The following is a 14653-nucleotide window of genomic DNA, read 5'->3' as shown; positions in this document are numbered from 1 at the left end:
TTCACACACCGACATGGGTGCCTGCTTTCTGTGAACCGTGATCCATCTCTCACTGCATACTTACCAGTCTGGACAGTGAGCAGCAGGGCGAGTAGTCGTATACATCACACGCAGCTGCCTCTCGATCAGGCTGGCTCCAGATCGACGAGCGGTCTCATTAAAGAAAGCAAAAATGGTCACGCGTGTCTCCAAACGCGATCCATGGCTGGCACAGGCGCACAGCAAGATGCCACACCGCTATACCTGCTACAGTAAGTAGACACACAAGTACAAGCGACATGTGAGAGCTCCCAACCATAATCTACTTTGATACTCGACGAAGTGTTGAATCAGCGTCGAGTTTTGCTTTATTTAATGACTGCCCGATCTTTTGGTTCTTGCTAACGATCGTAAGTCAAAATTTAAATTTTTAACTTTAAATTTAAATTTACAGTTGATCTTGAGTTTTCTTCATTATGTTTTATTTTTTAGTTTTGATTTTTAGATCGCTATAAACATATATAAAAAATTTTATTAATAAATTATTCTCTATTTGCAAAGTTTACTTTTTTTTAGGAAAACAAAAGATGATACTCTGAACGTGCTTGATTGCTGCATGATCTCCCTCCATAGGATACGGCCAAGGACAACGCCATCTGATGGGAGGAGTTGTTGAGACGCACGCGGCAGGACAGCACGCAGGAGGCGGTGGCCATTTGCTCCCGCGGTTGGCGCCGCGACGCAGGTGCGTACTAGTCCTCCCAATATCGACGGTCCCACGTTACTATTAATATGTGTACGTTGCAACGGGCTAAAACGAACCTCCAACTATAAATAGTTCTAAGAGTGAGTAAAGAAAGGAGGTAAGCTCGACATGTCATCTTCAGAGGATGGTTTGAGAGCTGAAATTTTAACATTATAGTTACTTCGAAATGCTTTTATTATAAATAGATTTTAGAAAAAACTTTTGAAAAAATCATTTTGCGGCGTCATGGTTATTAACATTGAAGATGATAGAATCAACACCTCGAACCCCTAACAACTAAGTTATTGATATCGACAAGATCGGCGCCGACGATATTATCGGCTATTTGTAAAAGGAAATCATAAAAGAATCTATACATTGAAAATATTTACAAATAGAAATAGGTTCTCGACGTCAACGATGAGAAGTTAGACCTCGGCGCCAAGATTATTAACGTAGTAAAAAATATTCTTAATTAAAGTTTTTTAGAATTACATTTACAAAATAAGATTTCTAAAAGGGCTAAAATATTAAAATCCACATTTTTAAAAACGATGGATCGAGCAATATTATTATCATATGATATGTACGTGGAAATGGAAGAGGAGATGGACTGGCCATGCATGCGGTGAAATGCGTGCGGTGAAAGAAGGGGATGGAAGAATGAACCATCGTGCTTTTTATGTACTCTAGATAATAAGTTTTAGAGCTATGCGCATGTCTTAAAATAGTTGGTGGATTTTTTTTTGAAAATAAAGGAGTTGCTGGAATTAAACTAGGGAAAATGTATGATTTTCTGAGAAGAGAAGATAGATAAAAAAAAAACTTTAGTGGTGTAGACTTATGATTGAAAAGAGAATGTTATGCTATATTTTAGAATAGATTGATATGTTACAAAGTCATTATATTTTAATACCCTATTTCAGAATGAGTGTATTTTTTCAATGTATATGTTCAACGGTTGACCATCTGTATCATTTAAAAATAATTATAATTAGTTATTATTATTATCAGATAATAAAATATAAATAATATTTTTATGTGTCTCTTTTTATTTTTTTTCATAAGACTACCGAGTTAGATATGAAAATTCATGGATACGGTAAAATTAGGACGGAGCCGCGGAGGTAGTAGTACATACACGGCTAATTGCGTGGAAGGCGGATGGGGTCGCCGTCGGTTGGTAGGGCGCAAAGGTGGTCGCGCCTCGCGGTTACATCCCCCGTGAGAGACCGATGAAAACTGTGCAACCGACACCGCGGTTTCTGTAGCCAGCCGTACCAGTACGTGGTGGATGGAAGGAAGGAGCGAGATCCCTGCATGATACGTGTACGTACTGCATGGCCGCTTTTCTCGCCACCTTTCCCCCACCCAACAAACCCCGGTCACATCCGCTGTAGTGCTGTCTCTGTGGTTTGAAGGAACGGTCGCGTCCGTCCGTGATCCATCCCAGGGCGAGTGTGCCCACTGTAGCATGACCCCAACCAACCTGTATGTAATGTACGACGCAATTCTCTTGCTCTACATGGAGCGACCGAGCGAGCAAGAGGCGTGCTGCTGACGAGAAGTCTGTGCAAGTGCAAGCTTCCCGAATCCAGTGGCTGGGATCGGCTTGCATCAGTTTGAACTTTAGTCTTGAGGCTGCGTTCTTTCGGGGATGAAAAATTCTGGCATTCGTGATATTTATTTAAATGATGAAATTAACTGTCGCTAAAAATCTATTTTAGAAATATAATAGAATAAAATGATAATTTATAATTTATAGGGATGATTTAGATGAGATATATTAACTAGCGCCACTTTACCCGCCGAGCGGAGTTAGGTCGTTAACACTAATGAATCGAGCCGACTCAAGCCTAAACAAACCGAGCCTTTGAGCCGGCTCGTTATCGACACCGGAGCCACTCCTCCTGCTGCTATGACCGTCACCGCCTCGGTTACCGCGCCGTACTTGGCCCCACCTGTCAGGGCTTCCCTCCCGTTAGCGGGTGGCCGTGGACGCTGTTCACGGCAGCCTCCGCTAAGTGTTTGGCCGTTGTGGGGTTCTGGCTCTGTGGACCAGGTTCACGCCCCCTTTGCCTTGAAACCGTGGTGTGTGGTACAGGTGGTGGGTCCCAGGCCAAAGCTGCACAACGACGCCTCGTGAACTAAAGCCACGGAGAACCGAACCAGATTACCAGAACCGCTTCCTACCGTTCTCCTCTCCACTCCGGCTTCATTCCAGCGAGCAGAGCTCAGCTCCTCACTCCTCTCCCCGCGCTCTGCTCATCTTTTGCGCCATTCCATCGGGAGCTACCAGCAGCAGCAGCAGCAGCAGCAAGGAAATCAAGTGGAGTAAGCAGTCTCACGCTCGCTTCTCTGACCATCTCTTTCTCCTTCGCTTTGCTGCTTGCTGGTTGCATCTTCTTTGGGGGCGGTGAGCCGTAGGCATGGCGCAGAGCACAGCATTTCGGTTTCGGAGCTCGGATCCGACAGTTGCGCCTGGCCAAGTTGGGAGCTTGCCGCGTTCTTCATGCGTGATGGGAGCGATTCAGTTGTTTGCTGCAGCACCTGCCAGGCGTTTTGGCCGGGTTTATTGGCAATGTAGCTGGTTCTTTTGTGATTTTTGGATTGTCAAAGTTATTGGCATGAAGTGAATCTGAATTTGAAGTTCTCGAGACAAGAGGGATTTGTGGATTTACTGCAATTTCTGATTTTTTTTTTTTGCGTCTTGGTAGGAAGTAGATGCCATATTGCCGTGGTGAATTGAGTGTTATGAATGTCTTTAAATGCATTTTCGCCTATGCTGCGAAATGGTCGGGAGTTCCAGTGTTATTTGTGGGAAAAGATCAGTTTTTCCCTTCTCTTTCTCTTTTTTAAATTTAGATCAGTCTTTTCTTTCTCGAGTGAACTGCATTTGCATCGGTTTTGCTTTTCAATATAAAATTTTTGTTAGGTTTGAATATTTGGTGGAATTGCCACATACTAAGCGCTTCTTGTTCTGCCAAACTAAAGCTTCAGTTGCTTTGTGCCGAGTATTGGGACGCCTTTTGTTTTATTGGTGGTAGAAAAAACCTTCCTTTTATTTTCAGTCCAAATAGAATTTGAGCATTTCCAGCACAGATTGATACTGATAAACTTCAGCGACCTGCTTCTGCAGGCGTGGAAAGCAAGGAAACCGCACAGAAGTGGAGAGAACTCACGATCCATATCAATCTTGAGGGAAAGTCAGTGAAAAGGTACTTTTTAGTTCTGGCCCATTTCTACCTTGTCACTTTTTATTAAGCTTGTGCTCCAGATTCCCAGTGGTTGGAATGACCCAACAAAGAAAATTTCCAAATAGCATATGCAGAGCTTTTGTTTTAATATAACTGTGGTCTAGCTTGAGAGCATGTGGACCAGTGGGGATGCTATTGGTGGTGTTAATTTTACCTATGCATTTGTCCTATTTGCTTTGCAACACTGCATGGGCTGATACACATGGGGATCTTAATTCTTAAACGGTTGGAAAAGACTTCACAAACTTGGAACAGCACTTTCAGATACTACTTAGTGGCTGTATATCAGTATTCAGTAGTATGAAATACTCGATGCTTGTTCCTATGTTTCTTGCCTATCTGTCTTTTCCTTTTAGTTTGCCCAGGTTCATTGTTCTCATGTGTCATTTGCTTGTTTTCCTGTCTGTAGTTAACGTGTTGCACGTTTCACGTTCTCTGTGGGGCAAACTTTTTATGGAGGAAGGCTCACTGCAGGTTAGTAGCGCTAATATACCTGTGCATTTCCTGCTTATTTTATGGAAGTATGGGTACTTTACTTCGTTAATGATATTAGTTAATCGTATTGCTTAGGCATCAAAAGGTTGGATTAGCTTGCAGAGATTGCATGAGAAATTAATGATAGTAGGATACTGAATTGCGCGTGCACTACATCATGGTTGGTGCAGTAAGATAGGTGCGGCCTTTATAATTATTTGGTTTGGTCTCAAAGCTTGCAAATGGGAGCTTATGAGAAATCATGATTTCCTGTACTATCGTTCTGGTGCTTTAATAATGTTGTTTTGGTGGTGCTTTTGCCAAATGATGGTTGCTCACCATTACTAATGGAGAGTGCATACTGTCCTGCTAGCGGTTGGTCAAGCATGTTAGGGTGCTTTTCCATTTGGTGCGGTATTAGATGATAGCACAATAATATAACCATATTAGCAGATGGAGCATGTTATTAGTACTTCAAGATCCTTGTGGCTACTAAACGTGATTTGGTACATGGCATTGAATCGAGAGGTTTCTTGCAGGGCCAGATGACAAGCATGGACAAGGCAGCAAATGTGGTATTGGATATTGAAGGTCTGCCTCAACAACCTGATAAATGCTGCACTGGAAGTCCAAAAATGACTGTATGTTCGGTAACTCACATAGGACAAAAATGATGGATAATAGCTGTCTTAGTTTCTCAACCCACCATTTTTGACGCGCAGAGAGCCCTGTCTCGCAAGGGCTCAAATCGCATGGAAAGGAGGAGCGGTGAAGAGCAGGAGCAGGATGACTTGGTGAAAAAACTTATCATTAAAGGTAACAACGACTGTTCTTTTCGACTTACTATCATGCTTTGTTGTCTCTGAGATTTTTTTTGAGTAATGTATTCTCCATAACTATATTTTCTTTGTTATGCATATCCAAAATAATCTAGCTTGTGTTTTGTTTGGATGAACGCAAACCATAACCTTTGTGAAGTTCCATTAGATCTTAGCCATCATTACACTGTGTCCGTACATATTTAAGCATCAACCTACTTACTGTATCTAGACAGTAAAAATGTCAATACCTCTACTTCTCAAGCTTTGCAGCATTGTGCCACCATATAAAGTCAACAGCAGGCGCTAGCTTTCTTTTGTATTTCCATCTAGTAGACTATTTTTGTATCATGTTCCTATGATGCATGGTCTTCAGATTGAGGAGCCTCACTTTCAAAAAAAAAAAGATTGAGGAGCCTCGTTTTTTTTTTATTGTACTACACTGCTGCATCTGGTACACATCATCATTTGACACTAACAGCGGTGTTTTCTTTTCTATTGTATATTTATCTCCACAGTTGTACCTTCTCAGTTGGAGCAGCTTAAGATGCCGCTGGTACAGAACAAATTGGTCGCTCCACAATCACAATGTGCGGCCTGTGCACCTATTCTAACCGACTCCGGGGAAGGAAGGAACAAGAAGTTTAATCGACTCACTTCGATTCACCCGCGGAAAATTCTACTCTTCTTTGCAACTCTGTAAGTCACTCCTTTTGTGAAATGGTAGTATGTCATTCTGTGCTGTTGAAGCGCTCTCTTCCCTGATTGGTCTGAGGCACTGAGTTTATTTAGGTAATGTGAGACAGTGAATTTGATCTCCATTGATACCATCCCCACAAGTGGTCCATTTCTGGTGTGTGCTTGTCTGTACAGTTCATTTGCACTTGAAAAATTTCAGGTGGTTTCTCGTCAGTAGTTATCACACAATCAGCTACACAATTTCCTGAGCAGACCTCAGTCTAGCACCTACTTTCCTAATTGCCCTAATCAGTATGCACACACGCTCGTGTATAAACTGAATGCTCCAAGAGAGTCTTTGTGTATTGATGCCTCTGAAAAGCTATATGCTTCATGGCAGACACCGATTGATGGTACTCATTCATGTCATTGATTGTAGAAGCATCATGTGTGCTTGTGCGTTTCGATGTTTCATACTTTTAAGGCACAACTGCTTGTTTTCTAAGTCATCTTTTCTTCTTGTTTACCAACTTATCTCTCTCTTTAAAAACTTATCAGCTAATGTTGATGTCTTCCCATTGCAGATCGAGTGTGGGAACGATGATACTGATATACTTCACGCTCGCCATTAACGGTGGCAAAGCAGAGGCTTAGTCGTTTCAGTGGAGTGCAACACTTGCGACATCGGTTTCTCAGGAGTGCATTTCATAGCTGGACTTTTCCTTCTCGTTATCAGATTTCGGTTTGTTGGGGAGAACTGAATTCAGGATGAAGCAAGCAAGCAACTGGCAGCAGCAATGATGCAGCCAGGCTCTCGTGCCTGACACAGTGCTGGGAGTGTGTTGCTCAGTGGCTAGCTCCATGGTCACCTCTGCCTGATCTGATCTGATCTGATCTCCCGGAATTCTTTTGATCTGTACATGTAAATTGCTGTTAGGCCTTTGTGAGAGGTAGAAAGAGAGGGATCCATTGGATTGTTGCGAGTGTAACTGAGCTTGGGGCGAGCTATCCATTTCTGCCATGCGAGTCCCGGCTTAGCTGTAAAAGATCTGAAACGAATAATTATGCCTTGTGGAGTTGCAGTGCATCTTGGGTTCTTTCTTGATCTTGAATGCTCTTTTTTCTGCTAGTGGCACCCCACAACGTCTCCCATCTACTCCACTGCGACTCTGAGGCTCTGCATTATACACGTGCTATTTCTGTTGCTGTGTTGGTGACCCCTTTTATAAGTTGTCAGTCAGCTAAGGTTATGTTTAGTTCTAAAAACTTTTTCTAAAAACATCACATCGAGTTTTTATACTTAAATAAAGCATTAAATATACATGAACATTAAAATTAATTAAACCATTACACAGTTGTGTAGAAAATCGTGAGACGAATCTTTTAAGCATAATTAGAACGTGATTAGCTATAAGTGCTACAGTAACCAACATGCGCTAATGACGGATTAATTAGACTCAAAAGATTGTCTCGTGGTTTCTAGGCGAAATCTGAAATTTATTTTATAATTAGACTGCATTTAATACTTCAAATGTGTATTTAAAAACTTGATGCGATGTTTTTGAAAAAAAATTGCAAACTAAACAAGGCGTATGAAGTATAGCATAAACTAGTGAAATATTACAAGCTCAACGTGGTAGGTGGTTTACATTTTATTTTTTGTTTGGTTCATTTTACCTGGTAGGGGCTGGTAGGGGTTATTGTTTGGTTTTTTATGAAAAAAAAGTTAAATAGCATTTGCAAAAAAAAAATAATTTATGAATAAAACCTTTATATTTGTATTATTAGTGATCTAAAAGCTAATGCTAGAAAATAAACTTCGGTGAAAAAACTCTAAAATCAACTTCAATTTTATATTAAAATTTTAAATTTTGGCTTATAAACAAAAGCGAGAAAAAAGCGAGAAGATAGGGTAACAGTTTCATCTAGATATGCCTTGCTGTTCTGAATATTTTTTTGGGTTTGGTTCACCATTGGGAAAACATGAAGACGGATGAAACAATCGGTCCCTTGACAAATGAATGCTTTCTTTTCCTTGCATTCTTCGAGCACGTTTCTTGCTACATTTTTCCTTTATTTGTCTTTTACACAGTACAGTATTGTGAGGGCAACATGTGTGAAGACATGAGATGCACACGGCCACCGAATTAAACGACAACGATAACTACAGCATCTCAAAATAAGACACTTCTTTAAACATATTGGATGCATCTTTCATATAGCCACAACTTGTTAGTGATGAAATGTTGGATTGCTCAAACCTACACCACTTTGCTCCATCTTGAACTAATACGATTATACAGACCTTAAGACTAAACAACCCAAGTTTTCTTCATTCACTAGAACAGCTCCACTCGCTGACTATCTATTAGGTATACATATTCTCCATAAATCTATAACAAAACATGCATTTTCTTCACTTGTCTATCATGTTGTTGTATATGGCTAGCAAGATCCTCAATTCTCTGATCTCTTCGTGTAACTCTAGTCTCACGAGGCAGTAAAAGACTTTGGTCGAAGGTGGGTGCAAATACAAAATTATGCTCCTACCAATTAGGCTATGATAGACATTTTACGATCTATTTTTGAAGTCCCATAATCTAAGGCTACTCTAAAATCACCCACTGCATCATAAAACATCAATTTTTATAGCTTGGTATTATGCTCTACATCTATCATATGAATTTTTCACATGAACTTTACATTTTCCATGAATAGTTAACATATTTGTTTCCAAGGACGCATGTCTCACCAACCGAAATCACAATATGAATCGACACATTGCGAGGCCAAATAAGCCATTAACGCATGAATAATTAAATAATACTAGTAATTATTTTAAACTTAAAAAATATATGATTTTCAAAATAAATTTTATATATAAAACTTTTATAAAAACATATACCGTTTAAAACGTGCGAACGGAAACGATGGCTGGGTCGAAGTATCGAACGCAGACTAAGGCCCAAGTAGCCCATGGCCTGCTTCATGCGGGCCTCGTGAGCGATCCATCTCGATCCACCCATCCCCAACCTCCCACCCCTCCCCCATCGCGCGATGCGGCCGGAGAGCGGAGTCCCGACCTAGCCCTAGCCACCGCCACCGCCACCGCCACCGCCTTGCTCGGTTGTGATCGGTTCCCCGACCTCGCCGCCCGACCGCCCTACCGGGGCCGGGGGCGCTATCCGTCCTCACAGGGATCGTACACACGCTCCGTTGTTCCGGCGCGGGTGACACCGCGTCACCGCTAGGGCCTGGGGCTCGACGTCCTCGCCTCACCTGTATTTCGGAAGACCGTCGCCCGGTTGGTACCTCTGATTGCATGTTTACTGCTAGGAATGGATGCCGACGGGGTGGGTTTAGCGGCTTAGCGCGTATCACCGACCCCCAATTTCCTGTGCTCCTACTAATCCGAGTAGAGGTTATAGCAGATGTAAGGTTGTATTCCCTCTAAACGAGGTGAGGGTATAGCAGGTGGAGGGTTTGAATCAAGTATACTACCTTACGTTGGTGGTAGTTGTTGGAAATGATTTCCGGTTCAACTATGGTGCTGTTAGATGGATTGGTGGAGGTGCTATTTCCTTCAGAATATTATGTGACTTGTTTGTAGGTAGGGTTAGTCTTTTAGGGTTTGGGTGCCTGCATGAACTGCTGATGCAATCCAATAGTTTTTCTTTACCGCTTACTATGTTTTTAATGCACTTTGTCGCGATATGAATACCGAGACCTGCTATTTGCGTCGTTTTGAGATGGTGTATGGTTTTAATATGCCGTTACAGGATGTTGTTTTTGTCGATTACTTTGACTCACGTGTCCCGCCTGTGACAGTACGATCCACTTTTATTTGTTGGACGATCACTTTTTTGAACTGCTTACCTTTTATTAGGCACATATGAATATGATTTGTGGGTCCTCGAGTATTTAGTCAGTTGTGTACGCCATACTTCGAAAACTTCAGTACTATGGATTAATATAGTGGAAGATTTGTCAAGAATTTCCGTATGTAGGTTCCCCCCAAAAACAATTTCTTGGCTCGCAAGTTGCAGCGCGAATTGTCCTGCCATCTATTTTACTATTTTAGAAAGCATTTAATTGTCACGGTTTAATGTAGCAGAACAGATTGGATATAGCTGTGTATTCGAGACATCTGCTCATTATCTTATACAGGGCATGCTCCATCACTGAGGTCAAAACGTAGGGAGATCTGTAAGTTGTATACCATATTAGGCTTAGTTTATTCTTTTATCCTTCTTCATTTGTTCTGCTAGGAACTGAGCTATCCCATGGCATCACCACAAGAATCCAGTTCCTTGTGCTTGAAGCGCAAGCTTGTTGATGACTGCCTGTCAAAAGACTGCAAGTCTCGTCGTGTCAAAACTGAGGATGGACCGTCATCTGATTCATCTGCCAAGCGCTGCAAATGCTGCTGCACTCGACCTAACCTTGCTAGTGACTGTGTCAATTACCTAAAAAGTGGAGTGCCTAGCCGTGTTATGTTTTATAAACAGGGTTCCTGGCACAATTTTCCTGAGCAGATAATGAAGTCTCTCATTGAAGAATTTAGAGGCAATAAATCCAGTGTTGTTGCTGTGATGGAAGAGGAGCCTGTTCTTGTTGATTTCTTGTCAATGACCATGGTCAACCTAAAATCTAGAAAGCAGCGGTCTGTGGCATGGTTCGATGACACTGGGAAGTGCTTTTATCCTTCTCTATTCTTTGATGAGGAAGCTGATGAAGCGGCTAAAGAAGGTGGTGATTTTGAGGGTGCCACACAGGGAATAATGTTGGATAAGGTTGCAAATTCTCCACCAGAAGTGGTGAAGCAAGTTGTCCTTGAATCTAGTCCTCCTGTTCCACAGAAGCCTTCCACTGCAGATATATTACGCAAGAAGATAGCATCTGTGGAACGAGGCAGTGAAGGCTTTCTTTTTGCACAGGACCTTTTCCTCTCTGGCATGGGTCCATTTGCAACACTGAATAACATACTGCACATCCACCGATACTCTCCAAATGATATCACTGCACAGTGTAGACTTCAAGCTTTTGAAAAACAAATGATGTCCACCAAGGAAGAACGTGGTGATGCAAATGTAAGGTATGGATGGCTGGGTTCTAGGAAGAATGACATAGTTAGGATTCTTATTAATGGTTTTGGTAGCAATGGAAAACCTGCTGAGAAGGCAGGATTGAGTGCTGGTGTTTATCTTTCACCGGAAGACCGAGCATTTTCTAGGTACCTTTTATAAACTTAAAATGGCTTGACCATTCCATTTCAATAGTTTACCTATTTACATGATGTCTTTTTTGACAGTGTTGGTCTTTGTGATGTTGACGAAAAAGGAGTACAGTATATGTTGTTGTGCCGGTTGATATTGGGCAACATGGAAGCTGTCATGCCTGGATCACAAGATTCTTTTCCAAGCAGTGAGATATATGATTCTGGTGTTGATGATTGCTCAAACCCAAAGTGCTACGTCATGTGGCCATCTCATCTTAGCACCCATATTCGTTTAGAATATCTTGTTAGTTTCAGGCTTTCCTCAAAAGTTCGAAGTAAGGTTGCAATTAAGAGTTAAGGTCTTTGTCATGTCTTGATATAGATGGAGAGTGAATCGTCTTTTTGGTTCGTTTTCAGATTATTTACTTGGCTTGAAGGGTTTATGGTTTCACCCATCACCGAAGGAAGTTGCGGTGGATATTTCTACTCTTGTACCTGTGAGGCAACCTTTTTTTTGTCTCTTGTTCTTTTCCATTGACACGGCTTCCCAGTTAGATGCATATGCACCGCTAACATTGGGAAAATAGAAGATTAGAAACTTGATCTGAGAGAAGTCCAGTTTCACTACACACTGTTCCTCCATTCTTGAAATGACAAATGATATTGGCTTTGCTGTACATTTCTATGCAGATAATGAGCGAAACTGCTGAGGGACCAACATCCCCTTGGATATCCTTCAGAGTTCTTTTTGCCATGATTCAAGACAATATATCATCTGTAGCAAGGGAATTGCTCTTCCATCATTATGAAGAGTTGAAGGTACTAATGAACAAGTTCCACCATCTTTATTAATATTGGCTTTGTGTTAGGTGTGGTGGGCACTGAAACGATTCAATCTGTTTATTTGATAGGAAAACAAAATAACTCGTGAGGAGATGGTAAAGCAGATGATAATATTGGTTGGAGAGAAGTTACTTTTGGAAACCTTGAAGAGGCTTCATTACTGTGTAAGTCGGTTTACCCCTGCTGTTCCTGTCAAAATGTTTTCTGGTGACATGTATGTTTTGTCAGTTCACATCCACAGTAGGATCCTTTTAACACTCATTCTAGGTAAGGACAAGTTTGTATACGATGACAGGTTGAGTTTGTGAATTTCTCACGAGTAATAGTGTGAGGTTGTTGTTAGATGCTCTGTGCAACGTGGCTTGTATTTGTGTTCATGCATACATAAAAGAACTACAGTTTTGGTTGTGACATGTAATGCATGACATTTTTCCAATGAGCAACATTTATTATATTTCCTGAAGCAAAGATGTATGTATTCAACTCCCACTGCCTTTTTTTTGGTTGCACCACTCCACATTTTTAGAAAGTTTTCATACTCACATGTTGCAACTTTTACAAGATGGCTTATTATCACGATGTTTGTCAATTCAGGCATGTTCCTCACATAAGGAATATGTGCTGAATTTGTTTTTTTTTTAAATGGTAGGATACTATGAAGATCTTAAAAAAAGAGGAAATTCTCAAGCAGCCACATGTGCCTAAAACAGGCACAGCCCTTAACACTCATGCATGGAGAAATTATTTGGATATTTTCTTCCTTGTCTCAGGCATCCTCTTATTTTTACTATGTCAGTTTACATGTACTCATATTTCACATAGCTGTCCATCTGTATTGGTGTCGTTAATGTCATCTGATATCATTGTCTCCTTGGCTTCTATTGCAGCCATCATTATGGTATAAGTCTTCAGTCGAAGTAGCATCTTCTGATCCTGCAAGGACGGCTGCAGAAGACAGGCTCTTGGATAAAACAACTGGGAATTGTTCATTAACTACTAGTGTAATACATGCCCCAAATGCGGTAGCTGAAAACAGCACCAATCTTTGCGCCAAAGGATGTGATGCTCCTGCAATAGGTACGATTCCAAAGGGCTACAATTCTCTGGTACCAAAAGCTGTGCCGGAAACTTCTAGTTCTGCCAATGCTATATACAGGGGTTCTCCAAATCTGGAACCCAAAGTGAGGAATCCTCCAATACAAACCATGTTATCAGGAAGCAGTGCTCCACTTCATGCCAAAAAGCAAGATCCATTGGTATCAAGAATGCCTCCTATAGTTCATAATGGCCTTGTAAGGATGCCATCTGGAAAATCAACTTCTCTTGCAGCACAAGTTTGCAATTCTGTTAAGCCAAGCACAGGCCCTTCAGGTTGTGCTTCTACTAATACCTCTAAAAGAGGTGGGATTTTTGCTCCAGGTATCAGTCCAATGGGCAGTGAATCGCTTGCTCCAGGTATTGGTCCAAAGGGCAGTGAATCGCTTGTTCCTAGCTTGGCATTGGGAAACTCCAAATGTGCAGGTGTTGCAGGTCTGAGTTCTGCACCAAGAGTAACACCTAAAGATAAGGAATTTCTTTCATTGAGTATTGCATCGCACCACCCAATTAAAGTCCATGATGGGACGTCAGGTGCCGCACGTCCAGTCCATACACCAACACCAGGTAAAACCCTTGACCAGCTGCAGATCATCTGTAGCACATCAAGGCTTATTCTTGCCTACAAAATGTGGATCATCAATGCTTTCATTATTGTGCAGGGCATGGAAATCCTAAATCTTTGGCTACCGAGGCCTGTGATCCTCTATCTCTGAGTATTGCACCGAAAGCCCATGACCCTGCAGCATCAAGTAAGGAGCCCAAGGACAATGCATCTCCAATAGCAGGCATGGTGCCAGAAAGCCAGCACTCTCAAGCTCCTAGTGTGGCCACCAAGGGGTATAATGCTCCCACACCGAGTACGGTGCTTGGAAACTCTTGCCCTGAAACAATATTGTTGCTAGCATCACTTGTTTATTTACTAACTCATGTTTGGTTACTGCAGTAACTAAGGAACCAAAGGAGCAGCATTTGCAGAGCGTAGCGAACAGTCAGTCGTCAGGGCCAGACGTTGATGCTAGCAGCAGCAATGTCACTCGGGCAGCTGATACCCTAGTTGCCCTATCAACTCTTCGAGAGAAGGGCAAGTAGATGTTACAGCCTGTTGCGCTGATCGCTCTTTGTTTCTGCTGGGCCGCTCTCCAGTCCTGTACATGTGATGTGAATGTCGTTTACCGTTGGTACCATGGCTCCGTTTAACTTATAGGTGGCGCAAACCGGTGGGGATGGATTCGTTTATTGTAGGTTACCTGTCACCTTGTCGACTTGAACGTAGCTTTTGCAGATCCCTGGCAATAAACTTTGTCATGGCCGTGGCTGGTATCTTCGTTGTCTATATGGGTTTTGGTGATGGTGATCATCATTTTCTGTTAATCTGTTTTACAACTAGCTATGTGTATTCATCTGCCTGTCTACTCTAGTTGACATTAGTGTCAGTAGAACATATAAGATGGTTTCGAAGTGTCTTCATGCAAGCTTGTGTTGGGCTGTTTGTGCCTGAAATCCTGGCCTTTCTGTGCAACTACGAGGAAGGTTTCCATCAAAA

General features: G+C 41.8%; 2 protein-coding genes across 4 annotated transcripts; both read left to right on the top strand.

Moving 5' to 3' along the window:
- Nucleotides 1-2931: 2931 nt before the first annotated feature.
- Nucleotides 2932-7033, top strand: LOC102713073. Of its 2 annotated transcripts, XM_006652946.3 has the most exons (7): nucleotides 2932-3058; nucleotides 3864-3942; nucleotides 4391-4455; nucleotides 4995-5096; nucleotides 5178-5271; nucleotides 5792-5972; nucleotides 6536-7033. In XM_006652946.3, exons 3-7 carry the CDS (start codon nucleotides 4435-4437, stop codon nucleotides 6603-6605), a joined length of 468 nt encoding a protein of 155 aa, XP_006653009.1. In that variant the 5' UTR covers nucleotides 2932-3058; nucleotides 3864-3942; nucleotides 4391-4434; the 3' UTR covers nucleotides 6606-7033. The 2 variants fall into 2 exon arrangements, with proteins under 2 accessions (XP_006653009.1, XP_015692348.1); XM_015836862.2 differs by lacking the exon at nucleotides 2932-3058 and having other exon boundaries at nucleotides 3832-3942.
- A 1963-nt stretch (nucleotides 7034-8996) lies between these two features.
- Nucleotides 8997-14653, top strand: LOC102712628 (inactive poly [ADP-ribose] polymerase RCD1-like). Of its 2 annotated transcripts, XM_006652944.3 has the most exons (9): nucleotides 8997-9255; nucleotides 10220-11184; nucleotides 11263-11504; nucleotides 11587-11666; nucleotides 11860-11988; nucleotides 12081-12176; nucleotides 12900-13674; nucleotides 13770-13967; nucleotides 14054-14653. In XM_006652944.3, exons 2-9 carry the CDS (start codon nucleotides 10235-10237, stop codon nucleotides 14197-14199), a joined length of 2616 nt encoding a protein of 871 aa, XP_006653007.1. In that variant the 5' UTR covers nucleotides 8997-9255; nucleotides 10220-10234; the 3' UTR covers nucleotides 14200-14653. The 2 variants fall into 2 exon arrangements, with proteins under 2 accessions (XP_006653007.1, XP_006653008.1); XM_006652945.3 differs by having other exon boundaries at nucleotides 8997-11184; nucleotides 13770-13947; nucleotides 14054-14145.

Source organism: Oryza brachyantha, chromosome 4 (genome assembly GCF_000231095.2).
Source record: "Oryza brachyantha chromosome 4, ObraRS2, whole genome shotgun sequence".
NCBI classification, from domain to species: domain Eukaryota; kingdom Viridiplantae; phylum Streptophyta; class Magnoliopsida; order Poales; family Poaceae; genus Oryza; species Oryza brachyantha.
Note: the sequence above shows the minus strand (reverse complement) of the source record. Positions and strands in the feature narration are given on the sequence as shown.

Bases quoted from the DNA above. Each gene is read 5' to 3' on its own strand.
- LOC102713073 (XM_006652946.3), top strand. From the start codon at position 4,435: ATGGAGGAAGGCTCACTGCAG. The intron at 5,097-5,177 runs GTATGTTCGGTA...TTTGACGCGCAG, and splicing joins CTGGAAGTCCAAAAATGACT to AGAGCCCTGTCTCGCAAGGG. The intron at 5,973-6,535 runs GTAAGTCACTCC...TTCCCATTGCAG, and splicing joins CTACTCTTCTTTGCAACTCT to ATCGAGTGTGGGAACGATGA.
- LOC102712628 (XM_006652944.3), top strand. From the start codon at position 10,235: ATGGCATCACCACAAGAATCCAGTTCCTTGTGCTTGAAGCGCAAGCTT. The intron at 11,667-11,859 runs GTGAGGCAACCT...ATTTCTATGCAG, and splicing joins ATATTTCTACTCTTGTACCT to ATAATGAGCGAAACTGCTGA. The intron at 12,177-12,899 runs GTAAGTCGGTTT...CTTCTATTGCAG, and splicing joins TGAAGAGGCTTCATTACTGT to CCATCATTATGGTATAAGTC.